Genomic DNA, 19,009 nt, shown 5'->3' with positions numbered 1-19,009 from the left:
ATACTATTTAATTCAACGATTAGGTGTCCCTGAGTAACAATTCTCTGGCACTCAGTAACAATTCTGTCTATCCCTGAGTATGAATTCTGTGGCCCTGAGTAACAATTCTGTGTCTGTGCGAGTAACAATTCTGTGTCTGTGCAAGTAACAATTTTGTGTCTGTGCGAGTAACAATTCTCTGGCACTCAGTAACAATTCTGTCTGTCCCTGAGTAACAATTCTCTGGCACTCAGTAACAATTCTGTCTGTCCCTGAGTAACAATTCTCTGGCACTCAGTAACAATTCTGTCTGTCCCTGAGTAACAATTCTCTGGCACTCAGTAACAATTCTGTCTGTCCCTGAGTAACAATTCTCTGGCACTCAGTAACAATTCTGTCTGTCCCTGAGTAACAATTCTGTCTGTCCCTGAGAATGAATTCTGTGGCCCTGAGTAAGAATTCTCTGGCACTCAGTAACAATTCTGTCTGTCCCTGAGTAACAATTCTCTGGCACTCAGTAACAATTCTGTCTGTCCCTGAGTAAAAATTCTGTGGCCCTAATAACGTTTCTGTGGCCCTAAGTAACAATTCTCTGGCACTGAGTAACAATTCTGTCTGTCCCTGAGTATGAATTCTGTGGCCCTAACTAGCGTTTCTTTGTCCCTAAATAACGATTCTGTGGCCCTCATTAACAAGTCTGTGTCCCTGAGTAATGGTTCTCTGTCCCTAAGTAACTTCTCTCTGTCCCCAATTCTCGTTTCTGTGGCCCTAACTCTGTCCCTGTCCCTAGTACAGAGCGGTCTGCCTCTGTTCAATGACTGCAGGCAAATGAAGATTTCCAAAATGGCCGCTATATATACCTCGACCATTACACAGTGCTGGCTGGCTGGCTGCTGATTGGCTGATGCGATCACATGTCGTTGAGGAATGCATTATGGGGCAGCGCGCCTTGTCTGCGCGCCTTCCCCGACATCCCCGCTCCGTCGCCGCACATGTCAGCCGCCATTTTCGGAAAAATTTCGATTCGCGCGTCCGAATTAGGCTGTTTTTCGGATTCGGCACGAATCGAAATTTTTCCGATATTCGACTCGAATTCCACTTCGGATACTTCGATTCGCTCATCTCTATTCCTTATTGTTAGGATTACCAGATTAAAATAAAAAGGGGGAAAAAGCCTGGAAAAAAAAGAAAAAACTAATACAGCCACCACATCTAAAAGACTAGTAAGCTGCAATATATTAAACTTCTAATTTTGGGTTTAATACACTAAGTTACTTGCATTTATGAGAGAGAGTCCCACCATGAACATGTCCCTTACATTGGGGTGGCCATAGATGTACATTTGGTCTAGTTTTTTTTAGACATACTTTTAGCTTTAGCATGCAGTCCAGACAGTTTAATGTAACTTGTCTTCTGCAGCGCTGTTTGGAACGGATCCATATACACTGCTAAAAAAAAAAATAAAACAAATTAAAAAGGAACACTTTTTAATCAGAGTATAGCATCAAGTCAGTTAAACTCCTGGGATATTGATCTGGTCAGTTTAGTTGCAGAAGGAGTTGTTAATCAGTTTCATGCTGCTTTGGTGATAATGAAATTAACAAGGTCACTAGATGAGCAACAATGAGACAACCCCTAAAACAGGAATGGTTTTACAGGTGGAGGCCACTGACATTTTTTTCCCTATTCATCTTTTCTGATGGCTTTTCACTAGTTTTGCATTTGACTAGGGTCACTACTGGTAGCATGAGGCAATACCTGGACCCTAAAGAGGTTGTACAATATGTGCCATTGCCAGAAGGTTTGCATCCCATTGGCTCATTTGTGCAAGGAGGAACAGGATGAGGACTACCAGAGCTCTACAAAATGACCTCCAGCAGGCCACTGGTGTGAATGTCTGTGACCAAACAATCAGAAACAGACTTCCTGAGGGTGGCCTCTAGTGGGTCCTGTGCTCACTGCCCGGCACCATAGAGTTCGATTGGCATTTGCCATTGAACACCAGAATAGGCAGGTCCACCACTGGTGCCCTGTGCTTTTCACAGATGAGAGCAGGTTCACCTGAGCACTTGTGACAGACATGAAAGAGTCTGGAGAAGCTGTGGAGAACATTATGCTGCCTTTAACATCGTTCAGCACGGCTGATTTGGTGGTGGGTCAGTGATGGTCTGGGGAGGCATATCCATGGAGGGACGCACAGACCTCTACAGTCTAGACAATGGCACCCTGACTGCCATTTGGTATCGGGATGAAATTCTTGGACCCATTGTCAGACCCTTCGCTGGTGCAGTGGGTCCTGGGTTCCTCCTGATGCACGACAATGTCCAGCCCCATGTGGCAAGAGTATGCAGGCAGTTCCTGGAGGATGAAGGAAATTATACCATTGAATGGCCTCCAAGCTCGCCTGACCTAATTCCAATAGATCACCTCTGGGATATCATGTTTCGGTCCATCCAACACCGCCAGATTGCATCTTAAACTGTCCAGGAGGTCCAGATCTGGAAGGAAATACCCCAGGATACCATCTGTTGTCTCATTAGGAGCATGCCCCAATGATGTCAGGCATGCATACAAGCATGTGGGGGCCAAACAACTACTGCGTACCATTTTGAGTTGTTGCAATGGAATTTCAGCTAAATGGACTAGCCTGCTGCATCATTTTTTCACTTTGATTTTCAGGGTGTCTTTGAATTCAGTCCTCTGTAGATTGATCATTTTCATTTCCTTCAAGCGATGGGGCATCCTTACATTCCTAACACATTACCCAGTCCATATCAGTTTAGATATCCAGCATGATATTTTTCGCAATTAAGATCGAATGTGTTTTCAGAGTGTCCCTTTAATTTTTTTTGAGCAGTGTGCCTCTATCTCCCCTACTCTGTTTCTAAGCCTGTTCATGGGGAAAAATTCATTTGGACAATTTTCAACTCGGCAAAAGCAACAGATGCATGTGAAAAAATACATTTATGCCATGGTGTAGCAACTGCAATGATTGCGGTGCTGAAATACTATATGCAGAACAATTAATGCTAAAAAAATGGCCCTGAAATGTTTGATCTGAACAGTGTTCCTGGGAGGCAATAACAGAACGGTCCAAAATTCTTCCATTTCCTTAGCCAGCAGTCTTTGTAATTATAAGGTCATGTCCTTAGGAATTCTATTTCTGGTTGGATATCCAGGTGATATAATTCCAAAGCATATACGTAATACGTACTCCACAGCAAAGTTATATTCCAGCCATAGATGTTCCTCTGGGCCAAACTTCTCCAAATACATTATTCATTGTTCTCATATATTTCCCAATTAAATATTCTTAGTGCCAGGAGATGCAAACAAATTGGATTCCCTCTACATTTTAATTTAAAGAGGTTCATCACATACAGCTGAATATCTTTACTGAGCTGTACTCATACAAAAAAAAAAAGGAACATTCATTAAATTGATAGCTAGGAACATGGCTAATCAATACATATAATAAAGTCACCGTAAAACAAAAACAAGACTGAAGACAGAAAATCCTTTTAAACTATCCTTGGCCACACAGTGTAGGCACTACGGGGCTTCAGGTCTGTTTTCAGTTGCAGTGCCCACGGTTCCCTGAATTCAAAAAGTACCCTAGTAATCAAAAATCAAGCCAACTTCCTGAGTTGAAAGGCTGCCCTTGCCACCCATTCCTCAGTGTAGGCCCATCACAATGAGCAGGTCTTACTAGCCAATAGTGAGGATAAAGCCCTGTAAACATGATCAGAATATCGTACAAAAAATGCAGCTTATAAAGCAATTGTACGATAGTCTGATCATTGCTACACAGCAATCATCCGAAAAACAATAGAAGGGACAAGCACAAATTGTTACCGTACGATACTTGATCGTACGATTTTCGTTTAACCAGTACAGTAGTCATCCAAAAATACAATATAAAAATACATTAAATTTTTTAGAACTTTTATTCTGTCAAAGAATTTTCGTAACTTTAGTAACCTTCACTTTTGATATGAAACTAGCATGCAAAAAAAAAAAATATAAATAAATGAATGTTCATTTGTTCGATATTCTAAACGTGTATACAGGGCTTTAGGAAGAGGACGACAGCCTACACAGGGTAGGCTTTTGTGCAACGTGCAGCCTTTCTAAAGGCGGTCATATTTGTATTGGTATTGTTCTGTCACATGTTCTGTCCCCCTTTGTAATGTACAGCGCTGAGTGAACTATTGGCGCTTTATAAATACTGTATAATAATATTTGGTGGGATTTACAAGACTATCAAATACTGACCTTCAAAAAAAAAAATAAAAAAAAATGGCATTTTGGGATATTGTGTGTACATACCCACAAGGGAAACAAGATTATGAATGGTTTGGTACCCATCATTCAGCATTATATTCATCAGAAAAGTTTGTTGTCCTCCATAATTCTGACATACTAGGGAAGGAAGGATCAGCTATGTAAACTAATCAGGCTCTGTTGATTTGCAGGGCTTTCAATCAAACTTCATCAGTATGCTGCTTCTGCTTCTCCTTCACTATCCAACCACAACCCTTGACCAAGCAGTCTTGCTATAACTGCAGTAGAGAACAGTGAGGTCAGGGACCTACCTGTACAGTCTGACATAGGTAAGTGAATCCCTAGGTTGGCTGAAGAGATCTGCAAAATTAGAATGGTGTGCTTAGCTGCTTGCCAGCTTTAAAGTCGAACTCTAGGGAGGATCTGTATTGCACTTACACTCGTCCAGCTTGGCACATATAAGTGCGCACATCTTATATCTGATGGGACACTGGGAAAAGTTGGAAATCATTGTAGTAATTGGCGATACTACAGTGACAACTGATCTTTTGGGTCCTGCTTGGATTCTGCATCCCCCCAGCAAACTAACCACAAGGAGTTGCTCACTCTGCACCACTACCATACATAAAACACCTTGTATTTTTTTCATTTAATACAAGGCATTCTATGATTGGACAAGGCAGAGGTCATGAATATGAAGAGATACCCAACAGAGTGACAGCTGTGGGGGTATAAACATGGGCTCCTAAGTGCCATGTGCCTCTATGGGGGGGTTTTGAATTCTTAGCAGATATATTTGTCATGTACTGTAATGGCTCATTCTAATAAAAAGTGATTTTAAATCAATGAATTATTGTTGCAGTGCCTTCAAAGTCCGCAAATTGGCCTTCTCCCCCTTTTTATTTTTTTCTTTTGGTTGATTACAAGGCAGAGGTCATGACCGCACCAGCCCATCCCGCTTCACTTTTTTAAATGCACAAAAGACCCTTTATGATTGGACAAATAGACATCCTATGAATGGCAGCAGTACCAAGCTTGAAAAACGGCCCACAGAATGGCAGCAGAACGACCCTCTGTGGTCAGTATGCAGAGTGGAAGCTGCTACCATAGAAATTGAGCACTGACTACTACAGTGATTTTCAGCTTTCCCAGTATACAATACAGATCATTCAGGAGTTCAGCTTTAGGCTAGGTTCACATATGCGGGTGGTGCTGCTGTGGATCTGCACAAAAATCTGTGCACCAGCACAGAAGTATGCGGACCCGCAGGCGGGTGCCATTGGATGGCACGTTGCCCACATTGGAAATCGCAATTGTACTGGGAACCAAGGTTCCCATGCAGGCTCCATTTCCAGAAGAAGTGCAGGGACTTCTTCCCCGCTTGTCCCGGGGCACGGGAGTCCATTCAAATGAATGGCCTCTCATGCCCGCGCAAAACACGGCCCGCAGGAACGCACATATGTGAACCAGGGCTAAAAATATTTCAAAATGTCTAACAGGGTAGAAGCTGTTGGCTGTACTGGAGATTTTAAAAGACAAAGGCCCAAAGTTTCTTCAACATAAAACTTCTGAACAGGACTCAGCAGTCCACATTAGACCTCATGAACACTGTGCGTTTAGCCCTGATGCATGAGGCTTTGATGTTTAGGTGTTAGCGGAAGGCACAAGGTCTCCATCCAGCCCCACCACCAGCAGCATGTAAAACACTATGAGAAGCTGACAGCTGCTTTGGCTGGATGGTGTGTAAGCCGTGTACCGGGGTGGGCTCCCAAGGATACAGTGAAGTCATGAACGAGGAAGGCAACCCCAACACCAGGTTTTGCCACAACAGACTTCTACTTAGATGTGGCAAATAAACACAACCACAAATGCTGGAAACATACAATAAATTTACATACACCCAGCTCAAAGGCTGAGACCCTTGTGCTGCACAGCACAGCGCCTTCTGATGGATGAAGGTAGAAAGTGAAGTAATTTACCTACTGGCGGGCACAACTAAGGTGCCACACCTTACCTGTTATTACCCTAAAAGAGCAAGAATCAGTGTATGGGTGTATGGTATGGGCTAGCCTGCGGTGCAGCACAACAGTTTACAATCTTACACAAATCTACAGTATTCCCCCTTCATAACTGGTTCTGTAGCACGTGCCTGAGTATTCCTTCTGAGCAAAACGCCAGTCTGGCTTGAGTTTGTGGGATTTTATCATCTCTGCAATGTGAAATGTCACTTTAAGTTGTGGAGTCCTTCCAATGATCAGTAATAACGCTTGTGGCCTGACACAGAGACCCTAACTGTTCTGTCCCCACATGAAGGCGAATGAAGGTATAACTGATACTAGCTGTGTAACATCCTACCTTCATATCCAAGCAGTCGAGCAGACCGAACCGGCAGATGTTCAGGTTAGATGGATCCAAACGTATACACGGGAATGAAATCAGCGTGGGTTTATTTGGTCCAAAATACAGCGACAAACAGTGATACAATACTGTAAGGTAGTAGAGGTATTGATTCTGTCCTGTGATATCTTTCCTGAGGCTAACTGCTGGTCAAAAACTGATGCCTTCACAAGCCCAGGGTATTGAATGTCCTGTCACACAGCTATACAGCACATAAAAAATGGCTGCAGGAAGTGACCAGGACCAAGGCTTGCCTAAAACCACACCCAGCAGAGAAAACACTAGCTATAACAGAGGCATGCAGCATGCAAATTCTGGCCAGCAGATGGCAGCAACAGATCAAGACATAGAAACAAACATGGTGAAATAAGAATTGGTAATACAATGCACAGTTAAATAACAAATATGAGGGGAACAGCACACTAACTATAGGCCTGTCTCAGTCTCTGGAGGCGCTAACACTGAAATGAGGTGCGCGCACGATCTTACCGACCCGGGCCTGTCTTGCATCCGCTGGTGACTCAGAACAGAACAAATGTCTCGCCAACAAGCATGCGATCTCATCAGCCTTCCTGGCAGCGATCTTCCTTTCTCTGAACAGGATCAGCGTCTTGAACACCATCAGCTTGACTAGCTGCAGTTCTCACACCTGGATGCCAATGGATTCTCTGCTCACATGGCTCTTTTCCTTCACTATCATCAAAACATAGCCGCAGTCTCTCTTCCTGTTCACTGAGCTCCCACATGTAAAACCCCACCCCTTCCTGAATATAGAAATATCTATGCAGTCTGAGGCTGTGTTAGAAAAACAGTGACATCTTGTGGCTAAATCGGAGAATGTCAGTAAAACATTTCAAAATATTTAATTCACAATGAGAGCTGTTTCCCCATCTCACAAGTGCACCAAGCTGAATGTTTAGGCAGTATGCACCCTGGAATAAATGCCCAGAATGCAAACATCTTGCAGGCATTGGCCTGAATATTCATAATGCTCAGTGCACTGTCTAGCCCCGTCCAGGCATAGCAGCTGCCAGCCTCTCAGTTTCTCAGACTGTCAGCAATAGGGCTGGACAATGCACCTGTGGAAGCATCATGCACTGTGGCTAAACGTCCAGTGTGCGTAGCGTCTTTAGAATTCTGATTGTAGGGTACACATTTTTATATATACACATACACACACATATATATATACCTATATACCTATATATATATATATATACCTATATATACATACACCTATATATATATATATATATATATACCTATATATATATATATACCTATATATATATATATACCTATATATATATATATACCTATATATATATATATCTATATATATATATATACCTATATATATATATATACCTATATATATATATATACCTATATATATATATATACCTATATATATATATATACCTATATATACCTATATATATATATATACCTATATATACCTATATATATATATACCTATATATATATATATATATATATATATATATATATATATATATATATATATATACATATATATATACCTATATATATATATATATATATATATACCTATATATATATATATATATATATATATATATATATATATATATATATCTATATATCTATATATATATATATATATATATATATCCCTATATCTATATATATATATATCCCTATATATATATATATATATATCCCTATATATATATATCCCTATATATATACATCCCTATATATATACATCCCTATATATATACATCCCTATATATATACATCCCTATATATATACATCCCTATATATATACATCCCTATATATATACATCCCTATATATATATACCTATATATATATATCCCTATATATATATACCTATATATATATACCTATATATATATACCTATATATATATACCTATATAGATATACCTATATAGATATACCTATATAGATATACCTATATATACCTATATATATATATATACCTATATACATATACCTATATACCTATATACCTATATATATATACCTATATACCTATACCTATATACCTATATATATATATACCTATATCTATATACCTATATATATATATATACCTATATACATATATATATATATACCTATATACATATATATATATATATATATATATATATATACACACACACACACCTATATACCTATATATATATATATATATATACCTATATATATATATATATACCTATATACATATATACCTATATACACACACACACACACACACACACACACACACACACACACACACGTATATACGGTAAGAGTGTAACAATCTGATCACAGATTGTGCAAAAATTACACTAAGATTGCAAAAAAAACAAACAAAACAAAAAAACACAACCCTCAGTAAAAACAGCCTTTAACATCAGAACATGCACAAGAGAAGCCTATAACAGCTACTTCAATTTTAGTTTTTGGAAATGTGGTCAGTAAAATTCTCATTGGCTGTTCAGGGAATTGCAAAGCAGTAAACGAACATATATATTGAATAGTTTTATATATGGATAATGGGATTGGGTTGTTGAATGACCCTTTTTCCTTCTTTTTTCAAACCCCATTTTCAAAACTTACAAAAAACTGCATTAGGAAAAAGAAAAAAAAAAAGAAAAAAAAAAGGATCATTGCCTTATAATAAAAAAAAATATTTCTGTGTCCTAATTTATTTTTTGCATTCACAAACAGGACACAATAGAACTTAAGTTTGTAGAAATTTCTGTCACAAAAACTGACAGCCAACTTCCTGCTGACAGGTTCCAGGTCTCAACTGAACTGTGAACAATCTTGGGGACACAAGTTGCATTCACAGCCCTCTCAGTATACTTGTCATAGCTCCTTGTCTGAAGGATTCTTTGTTAGGTGTATGCAGGTGATCAGGGCAGATAAGGGTTGTTTAGGCTGATCCGCTTCAAATATCTCCACAGTTTCACAAGAAACCAGACAGACAATTGGAATGACCATAGACCAAGTATGCATAAAGAACAATTCCAGGAAGCCGTATTTATATCAAAATGACTTAATGAAATCCCATTGCAGTTATATTCAATGGACAACCCTCTTTATGGGAACACACCAGAAGCCTTATGTGAAGTATATGGCCGTACATAGTTCTAATTTTTGGTCATTTCCTGATGAATCAAGCCATGGGTGGCCCTGTTGGCATCACCTGGCTTAACAATGCTCTATTCAAAAATTTGAAGGAGCTGGGTGGAAAATTATAAGCCAATCAGATACAGTCCCTATTCAGTCACAGCTGTCTGAATAAAATAGCCAACATTGTTGATTCAAATTCTGTTTGATTACGGTTTAGGCCTTGGCTCTACAGTCTACAGAATGTACACTCCCGCAGTGCCCAACAGTCCCTCATTTGGAGAAACTGTCCTTTTTTGAAATTCAATTGCTGTCTCTCCTACCGTCTCAGTTGTCCCTCTTTTTGGACAGATGTGTAGATCTCTATAATAAATGCCACACTTAATTACCAAAAGTGTTACATTACACTACGCCAGCCTTTAACCTTTTTACACCAGAGAAACTACTAAAATGCTTTTCAGGTTTCAGTGAACACCATTCAAATAATTTTCTCAGAGGTCAATGGGAAGAATGCCCCCCTTTACACTGGGGGTTTCAGTGGGAATACCCCCCTTACACTGGGGGGGGGCAGTGGGAAGAATGCCCCCTTTACACTGGGGGGGTCAGTGGGAAGAAGCCCCCTCTTTACACTGGGGGGGTATCAGTGGGAAAAAGACCCCTTTACACAGGGGGGAGGGAGTCAGTGGGAAGAATGCCCCCCTTTAAACTGGTGGAGTGAGTCAGTGGGAAGAATGCCCCCCTTTACACTGGTGGAGTGAGTCAGTGGGAAGAATGCCCCCCTTTACACTGGTGGAGTGAGTCAGTGGGAAGAATGCCCCCCTTTACACTGGTGGAGTGAGTCAGTGGGAAGAATGCCCCCCCTTACACTGGGGGGGCCAGGGGGAAGGCCCCTCCTTACACTGGTGGTCAGTGAGAAGACCCCTCTTACATTTCTGGTCAGAATGCCACCCTTACAGTGAAAAAAAAAAAAGATTATTGGTGTCATGCTGCTGGCTTTTCCTTGTGCTTGGGCTTTGAAAATATGCAGGCACCATTAGATGGAATAGTGAAGGGTTAGAGAGTCCATTGATTTTTGTTACTAGTGATACATGATGGTAAATCTCTCCAGACAAGAAATACATTTTAGTAGGACAAGAAAAGATTGGAACAATTTTTTAGTACTTTTTGTGTCCTCCTGTCCTATGACAGCTGCCCCCCTCGTTTGTGTCACAGGCACAGAGACTGAACACAAGAAAAACTATTCCCCATAGGGTCACCGACAAGAAAAAAAAAACCTGGCAGAAATTTTAAGTCTTCTATCCAAAAAAAAAAAACGCAGTTATTTACCTGTTAACTGTATTTCCAGGAATCTTCTAGGACAGCTCACTTGAGAGATAGGGCTCCTCCCAGGAAACACCCGCTCCACCTTTTTTCCCCTTTTATAGGCGTCCTCTCTCCCATTGCCCCCAGTATAAGAATATGACCGAAGGCCTAGGAGAAAACAAAGAAGAAAACCGGTAATAAAGACATCCCCCATAGGTTCGCAACATACCTGCACATAATTGTGTGATCAAACAGTAATCGGGGGGGAGTTACGCTGTCCTAGAAGATTCCTGGAAATACAGTTAACAGGTAAATAACTGCGTTTTCCCGAGTCATCTTCTAGGACAGCTCACTTGAGAGGAGTAGAATAGAAATACGTACATTAGGGCGGGCACCCTGCTTGTAGGACCTTCCTGCCAAATGCCTGGTCCTTGCTGCCGATCAGATCCAGCCTGTAATGCTTAGTGAAGGTGGCGAAACTGGACCACGTTGCGGCTCTGCAGATCTGTCCGGGGGAGGCCCCCCCTTTTTCCGCCCAGGAGGCCGCAGTGGCCCTCGTGGAGTGGGCTTTTAGGCCGGGCGGTGGTGACAGGCCTGCCGACTTGTAACCTTCCGAAACTGCCTCCCTGATCCATCTGGCGATGGTGCCCTTGGAGGCACCGTCCCCCTTCCTTGGCCCCTGGAATAGGACGAAAAGCCGGGACGAGTGTCTCCATGTCTTCGTGCGTTCGATGTACGTGATCAAACACCGAACGTCTAACCTGCTATAGTCTTCCGTGCTGCCCGGATCGGCCTCCAGGGAAGGTATTACTATTTCCTGAGATCTATGGAAGTGTGACGCGACCTTAGGTAGGAAGGCCGCGTCCGTGCGGAGGATGATCCTATCCAAGAAGATGGTGCAGTACGGCTCGATCACTGAAAGGGCATGCAACTCGCTGACCCTGCGGGCAGAAACTAGTGCCGTGAGGAGGATGGTTTTAAGCGTCAGAAACCTGAGCGAACACTCATCCAGCGGTTCGAAGGGCCCCCGCTGAAAGCTCTTCAGGACTGTGCCCAGGTCCCATGTTGGCAGTTTTGGCAAGGACGGGGCACGGCGCCTGGAGATAGCCTTCAGGAATCTGATTACCAAGGGGTCTGCCGCCAACCTCAGCTCGAGAAAGTTCGACAGAGCCGCTACCTGTACTTTGAGGGTATTGGCGGCCAGATTCTTATCCGCACCGGCTTGAAGGAATTCAAGAACGGCATGCAAAATGGGCGTGCCCGGTGCTGCGTTTCTGACCTTCCAGGCGGAAAACTTCTTCCAGACCTTGTCGTACAAGGCGTTCGTCGACCTCTTCCGGCCCTCCAAGAGGGTGGCGACCACTCTTGCCGACAGCCCCATTTCCGCTAGCCGGTCCCGCTCAGAAGCCACGCCGCTAAGGACAGCCTTTCTGGATGAGGATGCATCACCCTCCCCTGGGTGAGTAAATCGCGTGTGGGTGGCATCATCCAAGGGTCCGCTAAACTGAGCTCCTTCAACCGGGAGAACCAAGATCTCTTGGGCCAGAATGGTGCGATCAGAACAACTGTGGTTTGAGACAACTGGATCTTCTGTATCACCTGCGGCAGTAGTCTGAATGGAGGGAAGGCATAAAGGAGGTCTCCTTCCCACTGCTGGGCTAGCGCATCTATCCCCTCGCTTTTGGGGTCCCTCTGCAGGCAGAAGTACCTTTCCCGCTTTGTGTTCTGGCCGTTGGCAAATAGATCGATAGAGGGGGAGCCCCACCTGGCGCAAATCTGATCGAACGCTGACTGGCTGAGGCACCATTCTGTCTGGCTGACCTCTCTTCGGCTCAGCTGATCCGCCAATTGGTTCAGGTCCCCTTTCAGATGTACTGCCGTGATGAACTCCAGGTTTTCCTCCGCCCAGCTCAGGAGGGATCCGGCCAACTCCATCAGCCTTGGGGACCTTGTGCCTCCCTGCCTGTTCAAATATGCCACTGCAGTGGTATTGTCGGAGAGAACCTGGACACCTCTCCCCCTTATCTTTTCCTGAAAGGTCGTAAGTGCCTTGAAAACTGCCAACAGCTCCCTGTAATTTGACGACCTGCTGGAGTCCACTGCACCCCACGTGCCCTGGGCGAGGCCGTCTTCCATATGGGCACCCCAACCAGTCATGCTTGCATCCGTGGTGATCCGCACTGGGCTGGCCAGCCTCCAACTTCTTCCCCGTTCCAAAGTGAGAGTGCTTCCCCACCACTTTAGCGACTCCTTCACTTCCTGCGTGATGCGGATCCTGGAATTCAGACCTGCTCGGCTGCCGTCCCAGTGGGAAAGGGTGTGATTTTGCAGAACCCTGGAGTGAAGTTGCGCCCATTGCACCCCTGGTATTGCCGCTGTCATCCGCCCGATTATTCTCATCGCGGTCCTGACCGTGCAGGTCGACATCCTCCTGAGGGCCTTTGTGTCCTTCCGCAGGTTGAGGGCTTTTTCTGATGTGAGGTATGACCGGGCCTGTGCGGAGTCCAGGACGTACCCCAAGTACGTAATCCTCTTGGAGGGGGTTAGCTGCGACTTCTCCTTGTTGATAAGCCACCCCAAACTTTCCAGAAAAGATATCGTACGTTCGATGTGCGTTCTCAGGCCACCTTCTGTGCCCGCAAATAAAAGCAGGTCGTCCAAATAGGGGATGATGTTTATCCCTTCCAGTCTCAAAACTCTTAAAGGCTCCGCTAGAATCTTGGTGAAGATCCTCGGGGCCGACGACAGGCCGAAAGGGAGTGTGTTGAACTGAAATAGCACCGGACCCATTTCGCCTTCCAGCGCAAACCTCAGGAATCTCCTGGAGTCTTCTCTTATCGGGACATGCAGGTATGCATCTTGCAGATCTATCGAGGCCATGAACACCCCAGGTGAAAGGAGATCCTTCACCGTGTATATGGACTCCATACGGAATTTGCTGGGCCTCACGAACTCGTTCACCTTCCGCAGGTTCAATATCATCCTGTAAGCACCTGACGGTTTTTTCCTTAGGAAGAAATGGGAGAAGAATCCACTTCCCCTTTCCTCTTCTCTCAACTGGCAGATAACATTCTGACTGAGCATATCTTGTAGGAGGTCCACCAACGCATCCGCCATGGCCCTGTCCTTTGGCAGGGGTGTTGCAAAGAATCTCTGAGGGGGGGCCCTTGTGAACTCTATTCTGTACCCCCTGTGGATGGCCTTCAGAATGTAGGTGTTCTGGGTTATCCTTAGCCATTGTGCGTGGAAGCGCCCCAGCCTCGCTCCCACCTGGCCTCTCCAGTCACTTCTGCTGGGTTTTGGGTCTATTCTGGCTGGGGTTGAAAAGGAAACCTCCCCTGCCTCTCGGCTCGTTCCTGCCTCTTCTCGCGCCCCAGCCTGGGCGCTGGGTTTGGAACCTAGCTTCCCTTGACGTGTATCGCCTGGATGGGCGAAACCCCTTCCGTCCGACCTGCCTGCTGGGGACCGGGAAGCTCTTTTTCCTGTCTGCCGACCTTTCCAGGACTGAATTCAGCTCCGGGCCGAAAAGGAGTTTTCCTTCAAACGGCAGGCCACAGAGTTTAGACTTGGAGGCCAGATCCCCCTGCCAAGATTTCAGCCAGATAGCCCTCCGCGCCGAGTTTATGAGCGCTGTAGATCTAGCAGAGAGTCTGATGGTCTCTGCTGATGCGTCCGCGATGAAGGCTACCGCTTTCTCCAGCACCGGAAGGGACTTCAGAATCTCCTCCCCCGGGGTGCCTTGTTTCAGATGCGAACGGAGCTGCCCCAACCACACATCCAGGGTTCTGGACACGCAGGTTGTTGCCACTGCAGGCTTAAAATTTACTGCGGATGCTTCCCATGCCCTCTTCAGGAAAGCATCTGCTTTCCGATCCATTGGGTCCTTTAGGGACCCACCGTCTTCAAAGGACAGATCCGTGTCCTTCGAGATCCTCGAGAGAGGGGCGTCTGGCTTTGGGCAAGTCTCCCAAACCGAGGCATCTTCCTCCTTAAAGGGGAAACGTCTCTTGAGGTTCTTGGGAAGGAAAGCTTTCCTCTCTGGCACTTCCCATTCCCTCCTGATCGTGGACCACAGGGCAGGGTGTACTGGGAATGTACGGCTGCTTTTTGCCTGTAGCCCTGCGTACAGTTGGTCGTGGAGAGAGAGGTCCTGCTGTTCCTCCTCCAGATCCAGGGTCTCATAGATCACCTTTAACAGGTCCTCCGTGTCTTCCACCTGAAAAAGGAACCTGTCTGCCTTTGGGGCCTGAGCCTCAATCTCACCCTCCTCCGAGTCTGAGGTGTCCGACTGTTCGGCCTCTTCCCAGTCCCTTACCGGCGCTACCTTGTCCAGCTTCCTCTTTTTCCCCCCTTGGGTGCCAGAAGTGCCCGGTTGGGGCTCATCCTGGGCCGGCCCCGGCCTCTGTTCCCTGAAGCTTTGAAATGTCTTGGACATTTCCTGTGTCATATTTTGTAGGAAATCTTTAAAAAAAGATCCAGACTCCTTCTTGATGAGCTTGTCTATGCACCCCTGGCAGAGCTGCTTCCTCCAGGAGCTCGCCAGCTTCTTCCTACAAGTGGCACACTTCTTTTTCTGCTCACAAGGAGCTTCTTTCTCCCCTCTATCCTCCTCCTGTGGGCCCATCTGGGGACAAGAAGATACATGCGTTCATGCGTCTGTAAAAACAACGCCTCCCCCCCTGTGCCACTGTGAAAGCTCCAGCCGTGGGCCTGGGGGGGGGGAGAGGGGGGCTGTGTGTGCGTGGGGGGCACCCAATCATCCCGGGAGGGGACTCTGCCTCGGTGCGGCGGTTTTTCAGGGGCTGGTGGGCTCCGCCCCCCCCCTGCGATCCCCCCTCGCCGACCTCCCTCTCACGGCCGCCGGTGGAGAAGCGGCCGTGGCACGGGTTCCTTCCACGGTCCGCCGCCCATTTCCAAGATGGCGGCGGCCGTTCCCTGCTCCTGCGCCGGAAGTGACGACACCCGGCGCCCGGAAGTGACGCGATCGCAGCGTCCAGACCTCCGCAGCCGAGCCTCCTGGCCATGCTGCCGGGATCCCAGGAGCAGGTAAGACTTACCTGAAACCCCGCAGGGAAAGGCACCAACGCCTCGGTCGGCGGAGCGGGCTCTACCCCCCTGGAGAGCCCCGCTGGGACCATCTGGGGCCGACGCCCCCACCCTACAACGGGCATTCCCCGAGTGGAAACTGGCTGAAAGGTCCCCCCCCTCACAAGGCCCCTGCCTCGCTTGGAGGAAGGGGGGGCCTCAGCCAGGGACCCTCTGTACTCCGCCAGAGAGCCCAGATAAAAACAAAAAATGGGCGTAGCTCCTTCCTGGCCGGAGGAAACACTAAAACTGGGGGCAATGGGAGAGAGGACGCCTATAAAAGGGGAAAAAAGGTGGAGCGGGTGTTTCCTGGGAGGAGCCCTATCTCTCAAGTGAGCTGTCCTAGAAGATGACTCGGGAAAAAAAGTTGGATGGAGTTAGGTTTTTAGGGATCTTGATGTAACATAATGTCTACAACATTCTTGAATGTGTGCTGCTAGGAAGGCAAAACAAAACCCATTGGTCACCAATATTACATGCTGGGGGGCTGGATATTGCACATTATTGTACTATTAGAAAAACTTGGCAGGAGCAGAGATGAGTTTTCCAGTGGTACAGATTCCCAGAATACGCATCCTTTACGGTTTTACAATTCAATAATGAGAAGAAAAATACAGCAGAAAGGAAAATCCAGCCCCTGGAGGGGATCCAGTAGACGGCAGGGAGGACTGCAATGCATCTCAGGAGAAAAGAGCTTCAGCAAATACTGAAATATGGTCCATTAAATGTGTCTGTGCCTTATGACCTGGTGACATTCCCAGACTGCTCACTGTCTGAGAGATTAAATTTTCCTGAACTGTCATGGTCTTTTCCCCCCTTTACTGTCTTTTTTTTCACCATTCCGAGAGCTTATCCCAAGATTACTGAAATAAAGTGTCAGCTGCCTCAACTCTATCTTTATAAATCGGTGTACAAGTATGGGAATTTTATTTGTATTTTTATTGTAAATAAGGTTGTAGTAGCAGTATGGAACGATCAAACATGACTGTTCCTAAGTCCAGTAGAATTCAAGATGATATGTCCTGCACACAAGTGTATGGACTGTATATAGTCAGGGTTTTATAGTTTACCAGCAAAAGTATGTCCGTTTGTTAAATGGTATCAAAATGGAAAAACGAGTCAGTACAGTATAGGGTAGTGTGCTTTAGTACAATGGAATTGAGGTAGGTAGTGCACATTGGTGCACTTGCAGAGAGTTAAGTAGCCAATGCCACAGGAGTGGTGAGAGTGTGGTAGTGCAGGTCGATGCAGTGATGGAGTGTGGTGTAGTAGATATTGGTGCGTAGGAAGTTTGGTAGTGTGCATCAGTGCGGTGGCCTAGATTGGGTTTGTGCTTTTCAATACAATGGTAGAGAATGGATAAGTTAATGTCAGTGCAGTGGTGGAGAGTAGAGCAGTGTGCATCTATGCAGTGGTGCAGAGCAGGGCTATGCAAAATGGTGCAGAGCAGGGCAATGCAAAATGGTGCAGAGCAGGGCAATGCAAAATGGTGCAGAGCAGGGCAATGCAAAATGGTGCAGAGCAGGGCAATGCAAAATGGTGCAGAGCAGGGCAATGCAAAATGGTGCAGAGCAGGGCAATGCAAAATGGTGCAGAGCAGGGCAATGCAAAATGGTGCAGAGCAGGGCAATGCAAAATGGTGCAGAGCAGGGCAATGCAAAATGGTGCAGAGCAGGGCAATGCAAAATGGTGCAGAGCAGGGCAATGCAAAATGGTGCAGAGCAGGGCAATGCAAAATGGTGCAGAGCAGGGCAATGCAAAATGGTGCAGAGCAGGGCAATGCAAAATGGTGCAGAGCAGGGCAATGCAAAATGGTGCAGAGCAGGGCAATGCAAAATGGTGCAGAGCAGGGCAATGCAAAATGGTGCAGAGCAGGGCAATGCAAAATGGTGCAGAGCAGGGCAATGCAAAATGGTGCAGAGCAGGGCAATGCAAAATGGTGCAGAGTAGGGCAATGCAAAATGGTGCAGAGTAGGGCAATCCAAAATGGTGCAGAGTAGGGCAATCCAAAATGGTGCAGAGTAGGGCAATCCAAAATGGTGCAGAGTAGGGCAATCCAAAATGGTGCAGAGTAGGGCAATCCAAAATGGTGCAGTGGTTGAGAATGGGATTGTGTACATCAGTTCAGTGTCAAAGTGGGTATATTGCAGGTCAGTACAGTGGTGTAGAGTGGGGTAGTCCAAATTGGTGCAGTGTTGTAGAGTAGGGTAGTTCAAGTTGGTGCAGTGGTGGAGAGAGGGGTAGTGCAAGTCAATGCAATGATGGAGAGTGGGGTAAAATAGAAAATAACAAAATAGAAATCATTATTTGTTAAGAATATATAAGTTCTGTTTATGTTTAATGCTGGATACTGACTAATGCTGGATACTGACTAGCTCACTGTTGTAGACTATAGTCACTGCACTTCTGATCAGTCTTCCTTATCCAATAATTTGAAGGATAGTTTGTCCTGCACTATGGTAGGCTGGGCAAGCTTGGTTTGTGGGTAAATGATCTCCATTTGGGAGACCAGCAAAACCTGCAAAAGTGGGTAAGGCTAGAAAGATACAGCAAAGAGAAGAAAGAATTGTATATAATAAGAAAAGAGAACATAAAACAATCATACTATAGGCGAGAAAAAATTATAAAAATAAATGTGCCATTTGCAATGTGTGGGCACGTGTAGACAGTAGCTAAATATGAACTGGCCATTTTCCAATGTTACACATTTTTAAGGAAGAATTATTGTGATCTGTCACCCTTCTGTATACATACAGTAAGACCTTAAAACATATACAAAGCTTTAATAAATTATTCGTGTAAACCTTAATCTGTAAACAAAGGCT

General features: G+C 45.1%; 2 protein-coding genes across 2 annotated transcripts in view; both read right to left on the bottom strand.

Moving 5' to 3' along the window:
* Positions 1-19,009, bottom strand: part of EVA1A (eva-1 homolog A, regulator of programmed cell death) — a 576,027-nt gene that overhangs the window by 179,765 nt on the left and 377,253 nt on the right. The gene's annotated exons all lie outside the window — the stretch shown is intronic.
* LOC149442459 (uncharacterized) lies at positions 14,309-15,835 on the bottom strand. The gene has a single exon (XM_089656119.1). It carries the CDS (start codon positions 15,721-15,723, stop codon positions 14,383-14,385), a length of 1,341 nt encoding a protein of 446 aa, XP_089512245.1. The 5' UTR covers positions 15,724-15,835; the 3' UTR covers positions 14,309-14,382.

This window comes from Staurois parvus, unplaced genomic scaffold (assembly GCF_062004578.1).
Source record: "Staurois parvus isolate SC_StPar_1 unplaced genomic scaffold, SC_StPar_1.0 ptg000886l, whole genome shotgun sequence".
Taxonomy (NCBI): Eukaryota; Metazoa; Chordata; class Amphibia; order Anura; family Ranidae; genus Staurois; species Staurois parvus.
This window is presented reverse-complemented; position numbering and strand designations above follow the sequence as displayed.

Excerpts from the sequence above, each read along its gene's own strand:
- LOC149442459 (XM_089656119.1), bottom strand. The coding sequence starts at position 15,723 with ATGGGCCCACAGGAGGAGGATAGAGGGGAGAAAGAAGCTCCTTGTGAG.